The following is a 16727-nucleotide window of genomic DNA, read 5'->3' as shown; positions in this document are numbered from 1 at the left end:
AAAGACATTGGTCAGGACAAACCCAGTTTTATGTAGTAACAGTTATTTATTTGTGTCCACACCTTGTTCTTCTCGAGTTTCTGTCTCTGTTTCTCCTCCAGCAGGGCTCTGCGTTTTTCCGTTTTCAGTCGCTGCTGCTCCAGTTTCCTCCTGCGTTCCTCCAGCTGGCTTTCACGCAAACGTCTGGCCTTCTCCTCCTTCTCCAACCACTGAGCTTTCTTTGACGCTGGGAGAAAAGAGAGAGGAAAAGTGGTGATGCTGTGTTTTTGGTCTTTCATTGCTCATTAATGGAGTTCCAGGTTATGTTTCAACTTTGTCTTCGATGTTTCTTCTCATAAATACCGATCGGCATTCTGACACCAGCGTTCAGAAGAAACGCAAAGGAAGGACCCAGCTAACAATTTTACATTATATTAACTTAATAAGTTTATAAACGTTTATTCTTAGTACGTTAAAAACATCCAGTATTTTAGATGTTGTTTTAACGTTATTGTTTGGTTATAAGAACGTTATTCAAAGAGTTTTTAGAGCGGTTCGGTCTGTTGTTAGATTTTTTTATGAAAACGTTATTAAAAAAGTTCCATTCGTCATAATATTAACGTTCTAAGAACGTTTTCCTAACGTTCATAATAGGTTATAAAAACAATGTTTAAATGTTCCTCTAACGCTTATAAGATCCAGTTTTTTAGACGTTGTAATAACGTTATTTTTGGTTTTTGTTATAAGAACATTATTCAAAACATTTTTAGAACAGTTCGGTCTGTTTTTAGATTAATGTTCTAAGAACGTTTATAAAACTTTATTAAAAGTTCCATTTGCCATAATATTAATGTTCTAAGAACGTTTTCCTAATGTTCATATTAACTTATAAAACAATGTTTAAACGTTCTCAGAACGCTAATAACGTCCAGTTTTTTAGATGTTGTAGTAATGTTATTGTTTGGTTATAAGAACGTTATTCAAAGAGTTTTTAGAGCGGTTCGGGTCTGTTGTTAGATTGATGTTCTAAGATTGTTTATGAAAACGTTATTAAAAAAGTTCCATTGTCATAATATTAACGTTCTAAGAACGTTTTCCTAACGTTTATAATAGGTTATAAAAACAATGTTTAAATGTTCCTCTAACGCTTATAAGATCCAGTTTTTTAGACGTTGTAGTAACGTTATTTTTTGGTTATAAGAACGTTATTCAAAACATTTTTGGAACAGTTCGGTCTGTTTATAGATTAATGTTCTAAGAACGTTTATAAAACTTTATTAAAAGTTCCATTCGACATTATAGTAATGTTCTAAGAACGTTTTCCTAATGTTCATATTAACTTATAAAACAATGTTTAAACGTTCTCAGAACGTTTATAATGTCCAGTTTTTTAGACCTTGTATTAACGTTATTTTTTGGTTATAAGAACGTTATTCAAAACGTTTTTAGAATGGTTTTGGTCTGTTGTTATATTAATGTTCTAAGAACGTTCATAAAAAAACATTAAAACGCTCCATTTGTTATTATATCAATGTTCTAAGAATGTTTTCTTATCATTCATTATAGGTTATAAAACAATGTTTAAACATTCTTAAAACGGTTAAAATGTCCAGTTTTTTAGATGTTGTATTAACATTATTTTTTGGTTATAAGAACGTTATTCAAAGAGTTTTTAAAGCGGTTCGGTCTGTTGTTAGATTGATGTTCTAAGATTGTTTATGAAAACGTTATTAAAAAAGTTCCATTGTCATAATATTAACGTTCTAAGAACGTTTTCCTAACGTTTATAATAGGTTATAAAAACAATGTTTAAATGTTCCTCTAACGCTTATAAGATCCAGTTTTTTAGACGTTGTAGTAACGTTATTTTTTGGTTATAAGAACGTTATTCAAAACATTTTTGGAACAGTTCGGTCTGTTTATAGATTAATGTTCTAAGAACGTTTATAAAACTTTATTAAAAGTTCCATTCGACATTATAGTAATGTTCTAAGAACGTTTTCCTAATGTTCATATTAACTTATAAAACAATGTTTAAACGTTCTCAGAACGCTAATAACGTCCAGTTTTTTAGATGTTGTAGTAATGTTATTGTTTGATTATAAAAACGTTATTCAAAAAGTTTTTAGAACGGTTTGGTCTGTTGTTAAATTAATGTTCTAAGAATGTTTTTAAAAAACTTTATTAAAACATTCCAATTGTTATTATATTAATGTTCTGAGTAAATTTTCCTAACGTTCATAATAGGTTATAAAACGATGTTTAAACATTCTTAAAACGGTTAAAATGTCCAGTTTTTTAGATGTTGTATTAACATTATTTTTTGGTTATTCAAAACGTTTTTAGAACGTTTAGTCTGTTGTTATATTAATGTTTTAAAAACGTTTTTTTAAAGACTTAATTAAAAGATCCATTCGTCATCATTATATTAATGTTCTAAGAACGTTTTCCTATGAATGTTATTGTTTGGTTATAAGAACGTTATTGAAAACGTTTTTAGAATGGTTCAGTCTGTTGTTAGATTAATATTTAGATATTAATAATATATATAAATATACAATTATAACGTTTGCATTGTTAATGTTCTAAGAATGTTACATTACCTACGCAATGGTAACGTTTTCAATGTTATGTTTTTAGAATATTCAGCTATAAATGCAAGTCTTTTTAAGCTAACGTTTTAAGAACGTTCATCAATTGCAGATAATGTTAGGGAAACGTTCTACTACTGTTATTGCAAAAACGTTTTTTTATAACTTTAAGAGAACCTTGAGAGAACATTAGCCAAAGTTACGGGAACGTTCCCTGTTAGCTGGGGAGACGCAGACTGGTTTACAATTAAAAAACAATCAACGTTCTTTATTTAAAACTACAGGCGTGCCGGCCGACAGCTGGTTGCGTTCTGCTCGCAGGCCCGACTTAAAGAACACACAAGACATCACACTGTGGTATTTCCTGTTTTTCAGTCCCTTAACCACACATCTACACACACAGCAGGCCAGATGGGATTTGTGTTGAGGAACTGCTTTCATTCACAATATTGCTTTTTAGAGCCACTGTATTTACTTGTATCAAAGAAATATCCACTGCTTTATATCAAATAAAACAATATGAAAAAATACAGCATATCTTAATGATCAAAAAGGCTACATTTAGCAAAACCATGTTATTCTTCATAAATATAATATATTGTACTGTAATAATTCTGTTTATATCATTGAATATTAACATCACTTTAAGGTCTCAGCTGCTTTAAAACGCTACTTAGGTTAACGCCGTCCGCTCATCCTATTAGTGTTACACAATATAATTTAGAAAAAAACTATTTGTGTAATCCAACATTATAATCTTCTCATTCATTTGAAAGCTAAGCTAGGTTTAGTCAGACACTGGATTTGTGAAGCTACAGTATGATTTTTTTAGTCTAAGCTACAATAAACCCATTTAATGTCAGACTTTAGATAATACAGAGGTTTATTTCTGGAGCAAGCCGCGGGTTTATCTGCCTCTCTACAGCTGAAGTGAACTGATTGTCGAGTTAATGGCAGACTTTATTATTAATCTGAGACAGATGTCGATCTTTAATGATGTAATGTCAAATTTTAACTCTGTGCCTTAAGGTTTCATCAAATGGTTAAATGTGGAGATTGTAAGACGCGTCTTGATTTATGAAGAATGATGAATATAGAAGTTATAAAATATTCATGTATTTTAAAATCTTTTGTTGGACCGGCCTATGTGATTATGGTGCTTCCAAAAATGTTAAATACTTTTGTGTTTGGTGGTTACTTTAACAGTGCACAAGCGAAAATGACACATCAGCAAAACGACTCAATGTGCAATAATTATTTATTTGATTATATTTTTAGTTACAAATGAGAATGCATTATTCTGTCGCCAAAAAGTGCGTCTGGACCACTTGTCAGAGCACTGCCCACTACATCATTAAAGAAGAAAATTGAGAAACCAGTGAGAACAAAAAAATGAAAATTGATTTAATGGCACCAAAGAACCCAAAATAAAAAACACTTTTGTGATGAAAATGCATCTTTGAAAAAGAAACATTTGCATCACTTGATGATTTCTGAAATTGGGGACAAATAAATACTAATAAAACAAAAATTAACTCAACTAAAAGGAGCCAAGACGCAATGCACATGAATGAATGCAAATGATGCAGCGCATGAGATGACCGATCTTACCTTGCTCCTGCGTTTTCTGTTCTGCAGCAGTGAACACAAACCACAAGCAAATTTGTCAATCACATCAATCACTGTTTAAAAGAAAGCGCTGATTTCACGATATATGAACGTCTGCTGCGTCCAACATCAGTACCTGTTAGCCATGTGCTGGCAGTTTAAAGGAATAGTTCACCCAAAAATAAAAATTCTGCCATCATTTTCTCACCCTTAAGATGTTACAAATCTGTATAAATTTCTTTGTTTTGCACAAAGGAAGATATGTTGAGCAATGTTTGTAACCAAACTGACTTGACTTCCATAATATTTTTCTTCTCTACTATGGAAGTCAATGGTGCTCCTGTTTCCAGCTTGATTACAAGTATCTTCCTTTGTGTTTAGCAAAACAAAGAAATTAAATCAGTTTTGTAACAACTAATGGAGTAAATTATGACCGAATTTTTATTTTCGAGTAAACTATCCCTTTAAGTTTCAGCTTACATTTCACATGGGAATTGTAAATAAATTTGCTTCAAGGTATTTACTGTATTACTTAAATAATTTTCAGCATCAATGGCTTTAACTTTTCTTTTGGTGTACTTTAGGTGCTACTAGATTGATGTTTTGTGCATGGTGACCGTATCATTAACTCTACAGGGCTGAACTTGTCCCAAGATAACAGTTGTGTTTATGTCTTACCCAGATATTTGGCTCTCTCCTCCCGTCTCTTTTTGGCCTGTTTCTGACGTTGCTCTGAACTCATTCCATCTGTTGAATAAAAAAGCAAATCAAATATACTTTTAGGGCCCTATTTTAACGATCTGAAACGCAAGTGCGAAGCGCAATGCGCAAGTGACTTTATGGGCGGATCTTGGGCGCTGTTGCTATTTTCACGGCGTGAGAAATAACTCTTGCGCCAGGCGCAAATCAATAAGGGGTTGGTCTGAAGTAGGTTCATTGTTCATAGGTGTGGTTTGGGCGTAATGTCAAATAAACCAATCAGAACGCTATCCAACATTCCCTTTAAACGCAAGGGCGCAAGTTCCATGGCGGGTTGCTATTATTATGACGGATTTACCAGGCGCACGCCAGGAGGGGTTCACAGCCGAGGAGACCCACGTTCTTGTAAGAGCAGTCAAAGACAGAGAAGTTGTTTTGTATGGGGATGGGAGAAACTCGCCCAAATCAGCGTAGGTTAAACAGGTGTGAGAGGAAATAGCCACAATTGTCTCATCAGCTGGCATCCCCATCGTTGCGCCAAGCGCTACAATGATGTCAGGAGACGGGGGAATCCCATGCTTGCCAGCATAAATCGGGCACGCCGTGTAACAGGAGGTGGATCTGCCTCTTCACAGATCTGCGTCCACCCTCACCGCTGAAAGGGTTTGGGGGCTTTGAAATCAGACCCAAGAAATGCAAGCAAGGTCCAACCCCAAAGTACTCTTACAAATCAAGTTCATATACATTAAGGTTTCTTATGAAAACATTTTAATTATTATTTACATAAAATAAACGTAATACAGCCACACAACAAACTTATGAAAATATTTTAATCGTTATTTGCATGAGAATTTTTTAACGCAGCCACACAATAAATAAAAACTATCACCACAATGCTCACCACAATGATTTCCCTTATCTCGTGTATTAATATTTTTTAGTGTAACAATTTATGATTTGCAAAAATAACTGTTGCATCTGTGTAGATTAGTTAAGCAAAGTGTGCGCGCGTTGTGCACGCTATACATTATGGTCAAGCATGCGCCCTTAAAATAGCATAATGAACCACGCCCAACACTGACTTTAGACTAGTTTTTTTTGGTCAGTCGCGCATTTGTTTTTTGAAACTGCAAAATAGCATCAGGTATGGTTTGCGCTGAACCGCCAAGGGAGCGCAAGTTCATTCCCTAGTTTGCCGACGTGCGTCTGTGGAGGAAAAAACCTGCTGTGCGCCGGTGCAAAATACGAATGATACATGCGTCACTGACAAAGTCAATTTGCACTGGGTGCAAGATAGGGCCCTCAAAGTCTCCTCTGCATAGACTCTTAAAATAAATGTCATACAAGAACCATGTGAAAGGTTCTTATAAAAGGTTTCACATTGATTTTAATCTTTGTATATATTGTGTATTTGTTATGATAATTTTGTTGCATTGTAAAATACACATTGCATGCTACATGTTGCACGTGTATAAAAGTATTTCACATATTTTCATTTAATATAAAATAAGAAAAGTGCTGAATCAGATATGATCCATTAACCTGAAGAAAGCATGTCTGCTTGATCATCACACATACATTAAGTAATTTCTCTCTCGGTTCATCCCCCTTTTACTCTTCCTATGCAAATTAGCGCATTGAAAGTGACATTTTCCATTTTCTTTCTTCTCAATGGTGTATTGATTCAATCAAGTTAAAAGTGACAGCAGCTCTTCAAATGCAAAGGTGCTTTTCGCCCCCAGCATTTAAGTGAAATGTGATGAGCAAGGGATTACACCGATCACGTGATCCTAATAACATCGATCACATGCACAGGATCCTTCCATTAAGATACGTGCATCGCTGTTCAATCTAAGCTAATGGAGGTGTTGTCATGACAACCGGTCTGATCATAAAAACTCGAATTAGGCTCGCATCTTTAATAGTTTGCAAAAGGCATTCACAGATGCTTATACATACATAAATACATCAGGATTCACTTTTGTTTTTTTGCATAACCATGTCAGGTTTTCCTTTGCACAAACAATGACTTGGCCTACAGCCACGATCGTCATATCAGGACAAATTTAGAAAAGGCTTTTAGTCGACAGACCAAACGGATATTCACATGCATCTCATCCGTGTTTTTGTTCTTTTGTACATTTATCATTCTACTGTCGGAAAAATGTGTACTTTTATGTTTTATTGTTTTGTTTTATTATTCGTAACACTTGCCAAAATGTTTTTTTCTGAATTTGAAGAGCATTCATTTCATTCTAATTTAGTCCATTATGTTTCCTGTTTAGTCCTGTATCTATTATTTTAACATGAGACCACTATCACACAAGAAGTCAAGCAATAGATAGGCATTTTGCAGTCTACTTTCAACAAAATGGTCTGGGAAGAAGCTTTAAACATTATTTAAACCTTTATTTAATATGATTTGATATAAAATAGGAAAAGAGTTGGATTTTAGAAGTGTATGAGTCTCTCTATCAGCACCTTTTTTTGGAGGGGAGATGGCAGTGCCTCCAGGTGTGTTGGGTCTTGGGTCAGATTTGCTTGGTTCGATTTTTGACGGCGGGTCTGTTATGAGCGAAGAGTCTGTGATCGTCGTATCGTCCGCTTTAAGGATCTCGCTGTCCATTTCATTGTCTTTCTGAATTGTGTCACTCATCCCTGGAGGAGATGTGAGAGCTGATGGAGTAAGAAAATAAAAACAAAAGAAAGAAAGTGAGGAATTAGTTATATTACACATAAAAAACTGAACTCGGACTCTACTAAAGGCACTACTATTACTATAAATAGGGGACAATGCAATGCTCAATATGGCTGCATTGGCGTCCACATCAAAACTACATTGCAAGTGTACTGCCTATGATGACCTACTTAAAACTCAACTAGACCTCTTGACCTCTGATCGTTTAAAGCCTTTATCAACACTTATTTCATGATAAACACACAGGGTAAACATGAGGTCAAGCCGGACCTAAACATCTCTCATCTGTGTTTCTTCAGTTGTTTCAGGGTCTTTGGTTTGTAGCTGTTGTCATTGCAGACCTCCTGGCGTCCATATAGGAAGAAAATAAACTTGACTGCCTTCAGACATACATGAAAAAGACAATTGCTGAGCTTTGCTACTGTACTGCCTTCTGTTTATATACAGAAGACTAAATATAAATAAGTCTGAGGAATACATTGTGCATTGTTAGCAACCACATCTCCCATGGTGACCCGAAAGTGCCCAAGAAAAGAAACATGTTCGGTTTAATGTACTGTAAACTTTTTCATGTGTTTTGCTTTGATTTTTGGGGGGACCCCTTAGAAATAGAGTCTGCCTAGGGGTCCCCAGACCCTGGGAAACCCCTGCATTAGCAAACACGGCTAATATTGCATGTCATTTCATAAATATATAACATGCAATGCTGTAGTCTCTCTCTTTCTCTCTCTCTCTCTGAGAAAGTGCAATAATAAATCCCTTGCGAATTTTCCCTCAAGCTCAGTTCATACGTGCTGTGGTTCTCATGTTCTCATGGCTGTAAGTTTAGCAGCGGGCTAATGTTCCTCAGCTCTCATTTACTGTGACCGAAGGGAAAAACTGTCAGTATTAACAAAGCCCCTCCATCTGGCACTGGGAAGAAACAGAATGCATCCCATTTTTCTCCTGCTAAGAAGGTGATACGGTCAGATGTTAAATGATTTTATTTAGGAGGTGAAATTAATTAATTCATCCATCATATGAGTAATTAGGCTGGTACTACATTATACATGTAAATGTGAGATATAATGAGCAGAGAAAAATATGTTAAGAGAAGAACAATACATTAAATTCAGGAAAACGGGTGTTTATGTATCAGTAAATCTCTCAAATTGCTGACTAACCTGAGGGTTAACAACTTTAAGTGAAATGAGTAAAACTGAACTGAAAATTGAAAGGTGAAATGTTACATGTAAAATAAGTGTAATATCTCTGAAAAAAGTTTTACATTTTATTTCCAATGATGTTTTTACTCTACTAACAACTTAAATAAGCAACATATTTTGACACGAACGGGATATACACTGCAAAAAATGTCTTTCTTACTTAGTATTTTTGTCTTGTTTTCAGTAGATATATCTAAAAGATTCTTAAATCAAGATGTATTTTCTTGATGAGGAAAATGACGTAAGAAAATAAGTCTAGTTTTTAGACCAAAAATATTACATTTAAGTGGTTTTCTGCATAAAACAAGCAAAAAAATCTCCCAATGGGGTAAGCAAATTTTTTCTTGGATTTCAAGAAAAAGCATTTTAATTTAAGATTTTTTGTATATTTTTACTGAAAACAAGACAAAAATACAAATAATTTTTTTTCTTGAAAATACTTTTTGCAGTGATAATACAGGACAAGATTTTTTTTAATGCCCTTATGAAAATTAACCATGGCTTTACTACAATAAAAAACATAGCTACTTTAGTTAAATTATTGTTACCACAAAATAACCATGGAGTTGCTACAAAAAGCTATGGTTAAATTATGTTTACTGTAGTAAAACCATTTGCCAATGGTTATCAATAGGCCATAAAGTGTGTATAGGATTTGTTTCTACTGGGATTGACTGGATTGTGAAAAGGGCCTATGATATCTAATTTTATTTTACAATATTATTTACCAAAAAGATAAAATCATAAAATGTAAGACTAAAATGTTAAAAGGTAAAAAATAGGACAAAAGTAAATTCTTTACTTCCATGTGGTGTATTCATCAATATGAGCTAAGATCTCCCACAATGCACTGGTTGAGGATATATATGAGGTCAAAATTAGAGCAAAAAGTGTTAAAGAGAAAGAAAGAAAGAAAGAAAGAAAGAAAGAAAGAAAGAAAGCAAAAGATAAACTGCATGTGATTCCAGATAGACAAAGGGTCAAAAAAGAAAAAAACTGAACTAAAGCATGAGAAAGGTATAGGACAAGTTCAGACAGATCATCTAAAGGGGCTTTAAAAGGGAAATGTCAGTATTTCAGGAGAAAAATCTTTTAACAGTCTCTGTGTTCCAATACTTGGAGAAAACCACAAAGAGACCAAGAGACCTCATTCAGATTGATCTGATAAAGTGAGTTTAAAGGGGCCATGGCTTGAAAATCAGACTTTTTTCATGTTTAAGTGCTATGATTGGGTCCCCAGTGCTTCTATCAAACTAGAAAATGTGAAAAAGATCAACCAAGTAACTTAGTTTTGGTGAACCATTCTCTACAAGCAGATGAAAAAATAGGTTGTTAAAATTTGGCTCTCCTTATGATGTCATAAGGAGCTCTTATTATAATAATCCCACCCCTTAATCTGCACTGTCCAACCACAGCACTGCCATTTAGTGCAGAGCAAAAGAGAGAGAAAGAAAATAATTGACAGTACAATTGAGTTTCAATTGCAACAAACCACCATCATTGCGATCCGTGTTTGCACTTTATCCGCTCATTTGACACACCCAAAACGCCACATTTTTGCACACACCTACAAAGTGGCAATTTTAACATGTTATAAATTATAATAAATTATTTATATGGTATTTTGAGCTAAAACTTCATATATGTGCTCTGGGGACACCAAAGATTTATTTGACATCTTAAAAAAGTCTTGTGACATGGCCCCTTTAAATTCACTGCTGACAGGGGGCATCATAGCCAGATCCATTCGTTTTGCTGTGAGCTAGACACGCAGACACCTGCGTAACAGTCTAAAGTTCACGTGATGAGCTCCTCAACCCACAGACACAGATTCATCAGGTTTCAAGTTTCTCCATCAGAGTAAAAATAGACCCAACAATCCATAATCAGCCATAAAAGGAGCTTACAGAGACGCTTTTTAGAAAAAGACAAATGACAACGAGAGAAATAGTATCTATAAAATAAGAATTATACATTACTTTTACATTTATGCATTTGGCAGACACTTTTATATGAAGGGTCTTACAGTGCTTTACAAGATATACATTTCATCAGTAAGAGTCTTGCCAGGGGCTCAAACCCATGAACTTTTGCACTGCTTATGGAAGATTTTTATCATCATCCAGACAAAATATAAGTACACAAGATAATGCTGCATTCATTTGCTAATTTTTAACCTGGAGTTCTCAGTTAATTGAATAAAATGAATGTGGTATCATAGCTCAGATAGTTTAGACGTCATATAATTAAATTAGAGATTGATCAGGGGTTATCTGATATAGGGGTTCCCAAACTTTTCACCCAGGGTTTTTGAGTGAACTATCCCTTTAATAGGTATAATCTATCCCAGTACCCACTAACATATTTTTAAATGGAAAAAAAAGGAAACACACATTCTTAGTGGTTTTCAATTTTCCATGTTATTTTATTAAAGGGCTCATATTATGCCAAATCCACTTTTACAAGGTGTTTGGACATAAATGTGTGTTGTCAGTGTGAAATTCTCTTGTTAATGTGATGTCACACAAACAAAGCCACGCCCACGGCCACTGACCGGCTGGTTATTTTTACTCAAAAGCTTTTCTAAATGTGCTGTAGCGCTAATATGGCTAAAAAATACTATTGTCTCAGACCCTATTAACAGGAATCAGATATATTTTTAATCGGTTTTGCTCCAACCCAAACAAGGACATTGTGGACATGCTATAACAAATTATTCTTCACAGACACACCTGAGACTTATAATTAAAATGGGAAAGCAGGGCTCCAGATAACTTTTTTTACAAGGAGCACAGTGGCCCCCAACTGAAAATTTTAGGGGTGCAACCAAAAAATTTAGGGGCACACACCGTAAATCAACATGCTAACCAAATAATCACATTTCTACAAATTTCCAACGTATTACTAATAAATACTTTGATGATAGATGCAGAAAGTACAATGTGCTGTTGCAAATTCAGTGTCACATCACAAAAAAAGGTCAAATTTACTGGTCGCACATGTGCGACTGGATGTAAAATTCAGTGGCACACTCTCAAATTTTTGTGGCAAAATGCCACCATTTGGTGGCAGTCTATGTGCCCTTTAATGAAATGTAATTACAATATCAAAATCTTTGGCAAGTTCTCCAATTGATCTTATTGTTGTCTAAGAGCAAATAATAAATCTTTTAAATCTGTCAGATGTATCTCCACACATTTGCTTTGTGGATCAGTGGTAGATGTATAATGTTGTGAAGTGGGTCAGTGACACTTTTATAAGAGATCTGTGTAAGTGGACAGCAGAGGGAAGAGCACATGGCTCGGTGGAATTGGGTCATTCGGACCTCAGGCATGTGCGGTATGTCCCTTTACTGTCTGTGTGGATGGCAACAGAGCACAACATGAGCTCAGGACGCCTGCATGAGAAGAGCAGCAAGGCTAAACAAGGACAGAGAGTTAATAGATCTTCCTCATATAAATGCATAAATTAATTATATAAAATGAATGCTAAATGTCTTGCTCATGCAGGCAGTAAGGCAGTTAACGTTACTTTATCATCTTTATAGGGCAACAGTGTGGGTCATATTCATGTATCCCTATGACCTTACTGATATCATTAACAGCGAACTGAACTTAGTCACATCATACGATATGTTTCGTTCTGTTTATGCAAATGAATTAGAAAGTTACAAATATTAATTAAAATATGCTTAAGAGGCGATGGTGTTGTGGGCAGCTCTCCGACTCGTGTTGCTTTCGCACTTTCGGCAAGTTCGATTCCTGGCTCGTGGTCATTTGCTGATCCCATACCCCGCTCTCCTCCCTGTACTTTCCCATCCTCTTCTAAACTCACTGTTAAATAAAGCCAGAAACTGGCCCAAAAATATTTAAAAAATTTAAAAAAGAAAAATATGCTTAAGCTATGTGGATTTTTCAAAATGGTTTATGCTTTTATGATGGGATCCAAATGAAACATGCAAATTTTATAGTTGCTTAATTGCAAATTCTTATAATGTCAAACCCTGCTCTTATTATTATATATATTAGGTTGCAACCCATTCTCACTCCCCAAGGCGTCAAAATCTGAAGCATGTTCAAACGCCTTCAGCGTCAGTATGAAGACGCGAAGGGTGCCCCTATGCGTCACTATATCGACAAAATGGGAACTCCGTTGCTTTCATATAGACGAAAGGGAATCCCGGAAGGTGATGCCGTCACGTTATGCGACGATCGGCAGGATCATGCCGCTTCTGGACGGTAACTACTCAATTTTTTTCACATTTTTAAACCATTGTGGCTTGGGGTTGGGGATAGACTTGGGGTTTGGATGTCAGTTTAAGTATTGGTTTATACTTTTTTCTTCTGATTTTTGAGCCATTGTTGCTTGGGGTCAGGGTTAGAGTTCGGGTTTGGGTTAGGATGTCTGTATTGGTTTATACTTTCTGTCTTCTGATTTTTAAACCATTGTCACTTGGGGTTAGGGTTAGAGTTGGGTTAGGATGTAATTTTATGTAACAAAAGTCATTCTAACCCCAACCCCAAGCAACAATGGTAAAAAATTTGGAACAAAAATTGAGTAGTTACCGTCCAGAAGCGGCATGATCCTGCCGATCGTCGCATAACGTGACGGCATCATTTTACAGGATTCCCTTAGATATCCAACTCTGAGGGATTAGCATGAAAGCAAGGGAGTTCCCAATTTCGTCGATATAGTGACGCATAGGGGCACCCTTCGCGTCTTAATACTGACGCTGAAGGCGTTTTAACATGCTTCAGATTTTGACTATATATATATATATATATATATATATATATTTCCACGTAAGATGAAAAGACATGTCTGTTATTTACAGTATTAAACTATATTAATCGACTAAGGGGTGGTTTCTCAGACAGGGATTAAACTAGTCCTAGACTAAAATAAATGTAAGAGCTTTCCAAACCTCTCAGATCTGCTCCTGAATAAAGTCACAAAAGGACCAATCTTAATGGCTGTGAGATTGCAGGGCAGAAGATAAAGAAAGTACGGTTTTACATTCTTAGAACAAGACCCACGCGGTCTTCACGGTTGCCCCTGATAACAGACATAGCAAACAATCTGTAAGCGTATAATATCACACCATTACTACCGTAATTGCTTCCCTATGGAGATGCTGTTTGTGTCCTGCTGTTTACTGAGCGACTGATCAATCGTCTTGAACTAATGAGCGGTAATAAATGTTTAACTGATTCAAGACACAATACGGGTATATTTTGAAGCAGAATTACAAGAGTTGCCCATGGTTTTATCAGCAATGGATTACAAGGCTAGTAAACATTCAAAAGCATCTGACCTAAGATCAGGGCAAATAAGATTTTTTTTAGATGCATTAAGGATTTTATCCACATCAATGTGCATTAAACCTGCCTCTGTGGTGATTTAATGGACATAGCATCAAAATGTATGAATGTCTTAGGCCCCCACCAGCGTTGTGGTTTAATTGAACATCCATCAATATTTATTTTTGGCGCACTTTATTAAGATACCAACAGAAAATAAAGGAAATATGTTTGGATGTTGGAGTGATTTATATATTTTCATGCATACATTATTGCACAAGATAATATAAACACTTTTGACACCTTTGGAAAATAGATAAATGACTCCAGGGCAGTTGTATACTGCTATTAAGGTACTATAATGTGCTGTTAACCTAATGCAACTGCTTAATAATAAGACATTGTCTAAATGCACCCAAACAGAGAGCATAGCTGTTAAGAGGAAATGCCCTTTAAATTCCCAGACTTCCTTGCATGTTCCTTCCATTAGGAGTCACTTGACACCGAAGTCATTTTCACGAGGAAGGATGTGTTGTGGCTTTGACCGAGTCACTTCAAAGCCAAGACGAAAAGGAAATAACGCCACCTACCCAAGCCGCCATGACTCAATCTTTAAAACACACCCCAACATTACCAGCAGAAAGTCAGGCCACGTCTAAAATTACCCACACAAGTGTACTGAGATGCAGCGGGGGGAAAGTGTTCGCTTACTGTCCTGCCCCACGTGAACGAATGCCCAAAGATTTATTCGAAGACAACAATGTCAAATCAAAACAGATGTGATTTCTGTCAGACATCAGGGAAAGAATCCAAGAAATTTTGAGTCATGTGACACAGTCAACATCTGAATTCCCAACAGGAAAGCCATCTGAGATGACGACACATGCCCAAAATATTCCCATCAAGTTTAAACACATGTTTCACTTATACACAATGCAGTTGTGTCATACAGTATGACTCATACTGTATGTTTTATATTATATTACTACAGATGAAATAAGATTTAAAGGAAAGTTCATTCCAAGTCAGGTTTGTGACTTTGTGCAAAATAATAAATAATCAAAACATAGCATTTTAACAGAAATACAGAACTTATATGGGTTTGCAATGATAATAAAGGCAGAATTAATATGTTTGTGAAGTTTAAGGTGTGGCAACACTAGTGTTAGATAGATGTTATGGGGCACTAATAATATTAAACGGAGAGTTTGTTGGGTGCAAACCCACGTCACAGCTGTGACTCTAATATTAGCATCTCAGTCCTGTGACCACACTGAAGCAGGCAGGTGACAGATACACACACAAGCAAATGCTAACAACCTGTTTTCTCTTCCTGACACACACACACACACACACACACACAAACACACATTCGTCTCAAAACTACATTGGTGGCTACAGCTGTTGGTGAATGCAGTGAGACTTTAATTAGCAAGATACACTAAACAACAACATCTGAAACTAACACACGCTCCCCAACATACACAAACACACAAAGGACTGCTCTGCTTAAGTTAGTTGAGCAGTGAAAATCACTCAAACTCTATATACATGTTACCATCAATACATGCAACACCCCTTAAAGTCGAAATGAAATTGAAATGAAAAAACTGTAATTTTGGGGGGAATATTGTGGTATTTTTTCTTACAAATGACAATGGGCGATTAGTAGGGGTGTGACGAGACACTTAATCCACAAGACGAGATTGGGTTCACGAGACGAGACGATATTTTTACACTTTTACAGAAACCCTCAATGACAAAATAAATGAATAATTAACTGAAATCACATTATTTTTTAAATGTTTTAACTAATCAAGGACTGGCCCTAACAATTATTTTGCTAACTGATAATGAAGTAATTTGTTATTTTGGGGTAATAATAATAGACCCAAGTGAGCAGTAGCATTTAAAATTACATAATAACGAAGATGCAATAATAATTGGTTCAAATAAAGTATTAAAACCAACTTACATTAAACAACATTTTGTGGCCTATAAATAAAAAGCATTATGTATGTATTATAACAAATGCCTGCAGGGGGCGATAGAGGACTCGTCTCGCGGACGCTGTCTTTACTTTCACTTTCACTTTAGACGGAGAGAAACGCTTATTTTTAGTCAAACAATGTTTAAATCCATATTAATATTTAATATATGTCAATTTCTTTACACTAGAAATGATACAGCCACTGTCATTTTTTAAAGCAAGAACATGCAGACATTAAATCATGTAACTCTGTGTGAGGGTTTAATCTGCTGAGACACATCTGACACTGATCAACAGACAAACACAATACGTCTCAGACTCCACACAAGCTCCCAAACGAACATTATTGGAAACCTAAACAAAAAAGCAAACGCAGTAAAAGACAAATATAATGCATGCACTGTAAAAGGGTCAAACATAAAGCTGCATCCTTCGGAGGTCGCATATGCAGGCTGCCTACGTCATCAAGGTTTATTTCAGATCACTGAGCATTACATTCGCAAGTCGTGAGCATATTACAACAAATTGCGATTAACTAAATAATTAGTAAACTTTATAATTGTTAATAGTCTCTAATAAGACAGTAATGAAGTTCATGCAGTTTAAAAATGCGACCTCCGAAGGATGTAGTCTTTTATTTGAGAAACGGCCAGCACC

The 16727-nt window shown here is 35.5% G+C and overlaps 1 protein-coding gene across 5 annotated transcripts in view; it reads right to left on the bottom strand.

Annotated features, from left to right (window-relative positions):
* Nucleotides 1-16727, bottom strand: part of map7d1b (MAP7 domain containing 1b) — a 44333-nt gene that overhangs the window by 18757 nt on the left and 8849 nt on the right. For 3 of the 5 annotated variants that reach the window (XM_065284842.2, XM_065284833.2, XM_065284849.2), the window contains exons 2-5: nt 7359-7553; nt 4857-4925; nt 4182-4202; nt 63-226 (exon numbers count right to left, since the gene is read on the bottom strand). In XM_065284842.2, the coding sequence (XP_065140914.1) occupies nt 63-226; nt 4182-4202; nt 4857-4925; nt 7359-7553 (449 nt within the window). The remainder of the gene's footprint in view (nt 1-62; nt 227-4181; nt 4203-4856; nt 4926-7358; nt 7554-16727) is intronic. The other 2 variants (XM_073812645.1, XM_065284859.2) reach the window with 1 other exon arrangement.

The sequence above is a fragment of the Paramisgurnus dabryanus genome, chromosome 19, assembly GCF_030506205.2.
Source record: "Paramisgurnus dabryanus chromosome 19, PD_genome_1.1, whole genome shotgun sequence".
NCBI lineage: Eukaryota > Metazoa > Chordata > Actinopteri > Cypriniformes > Cobitidae > Paramisgurnus > Paramisgurnus dabryanus.
This window is presented reverse-complemented; position numbering and strand designations above follow the sequence as displayed.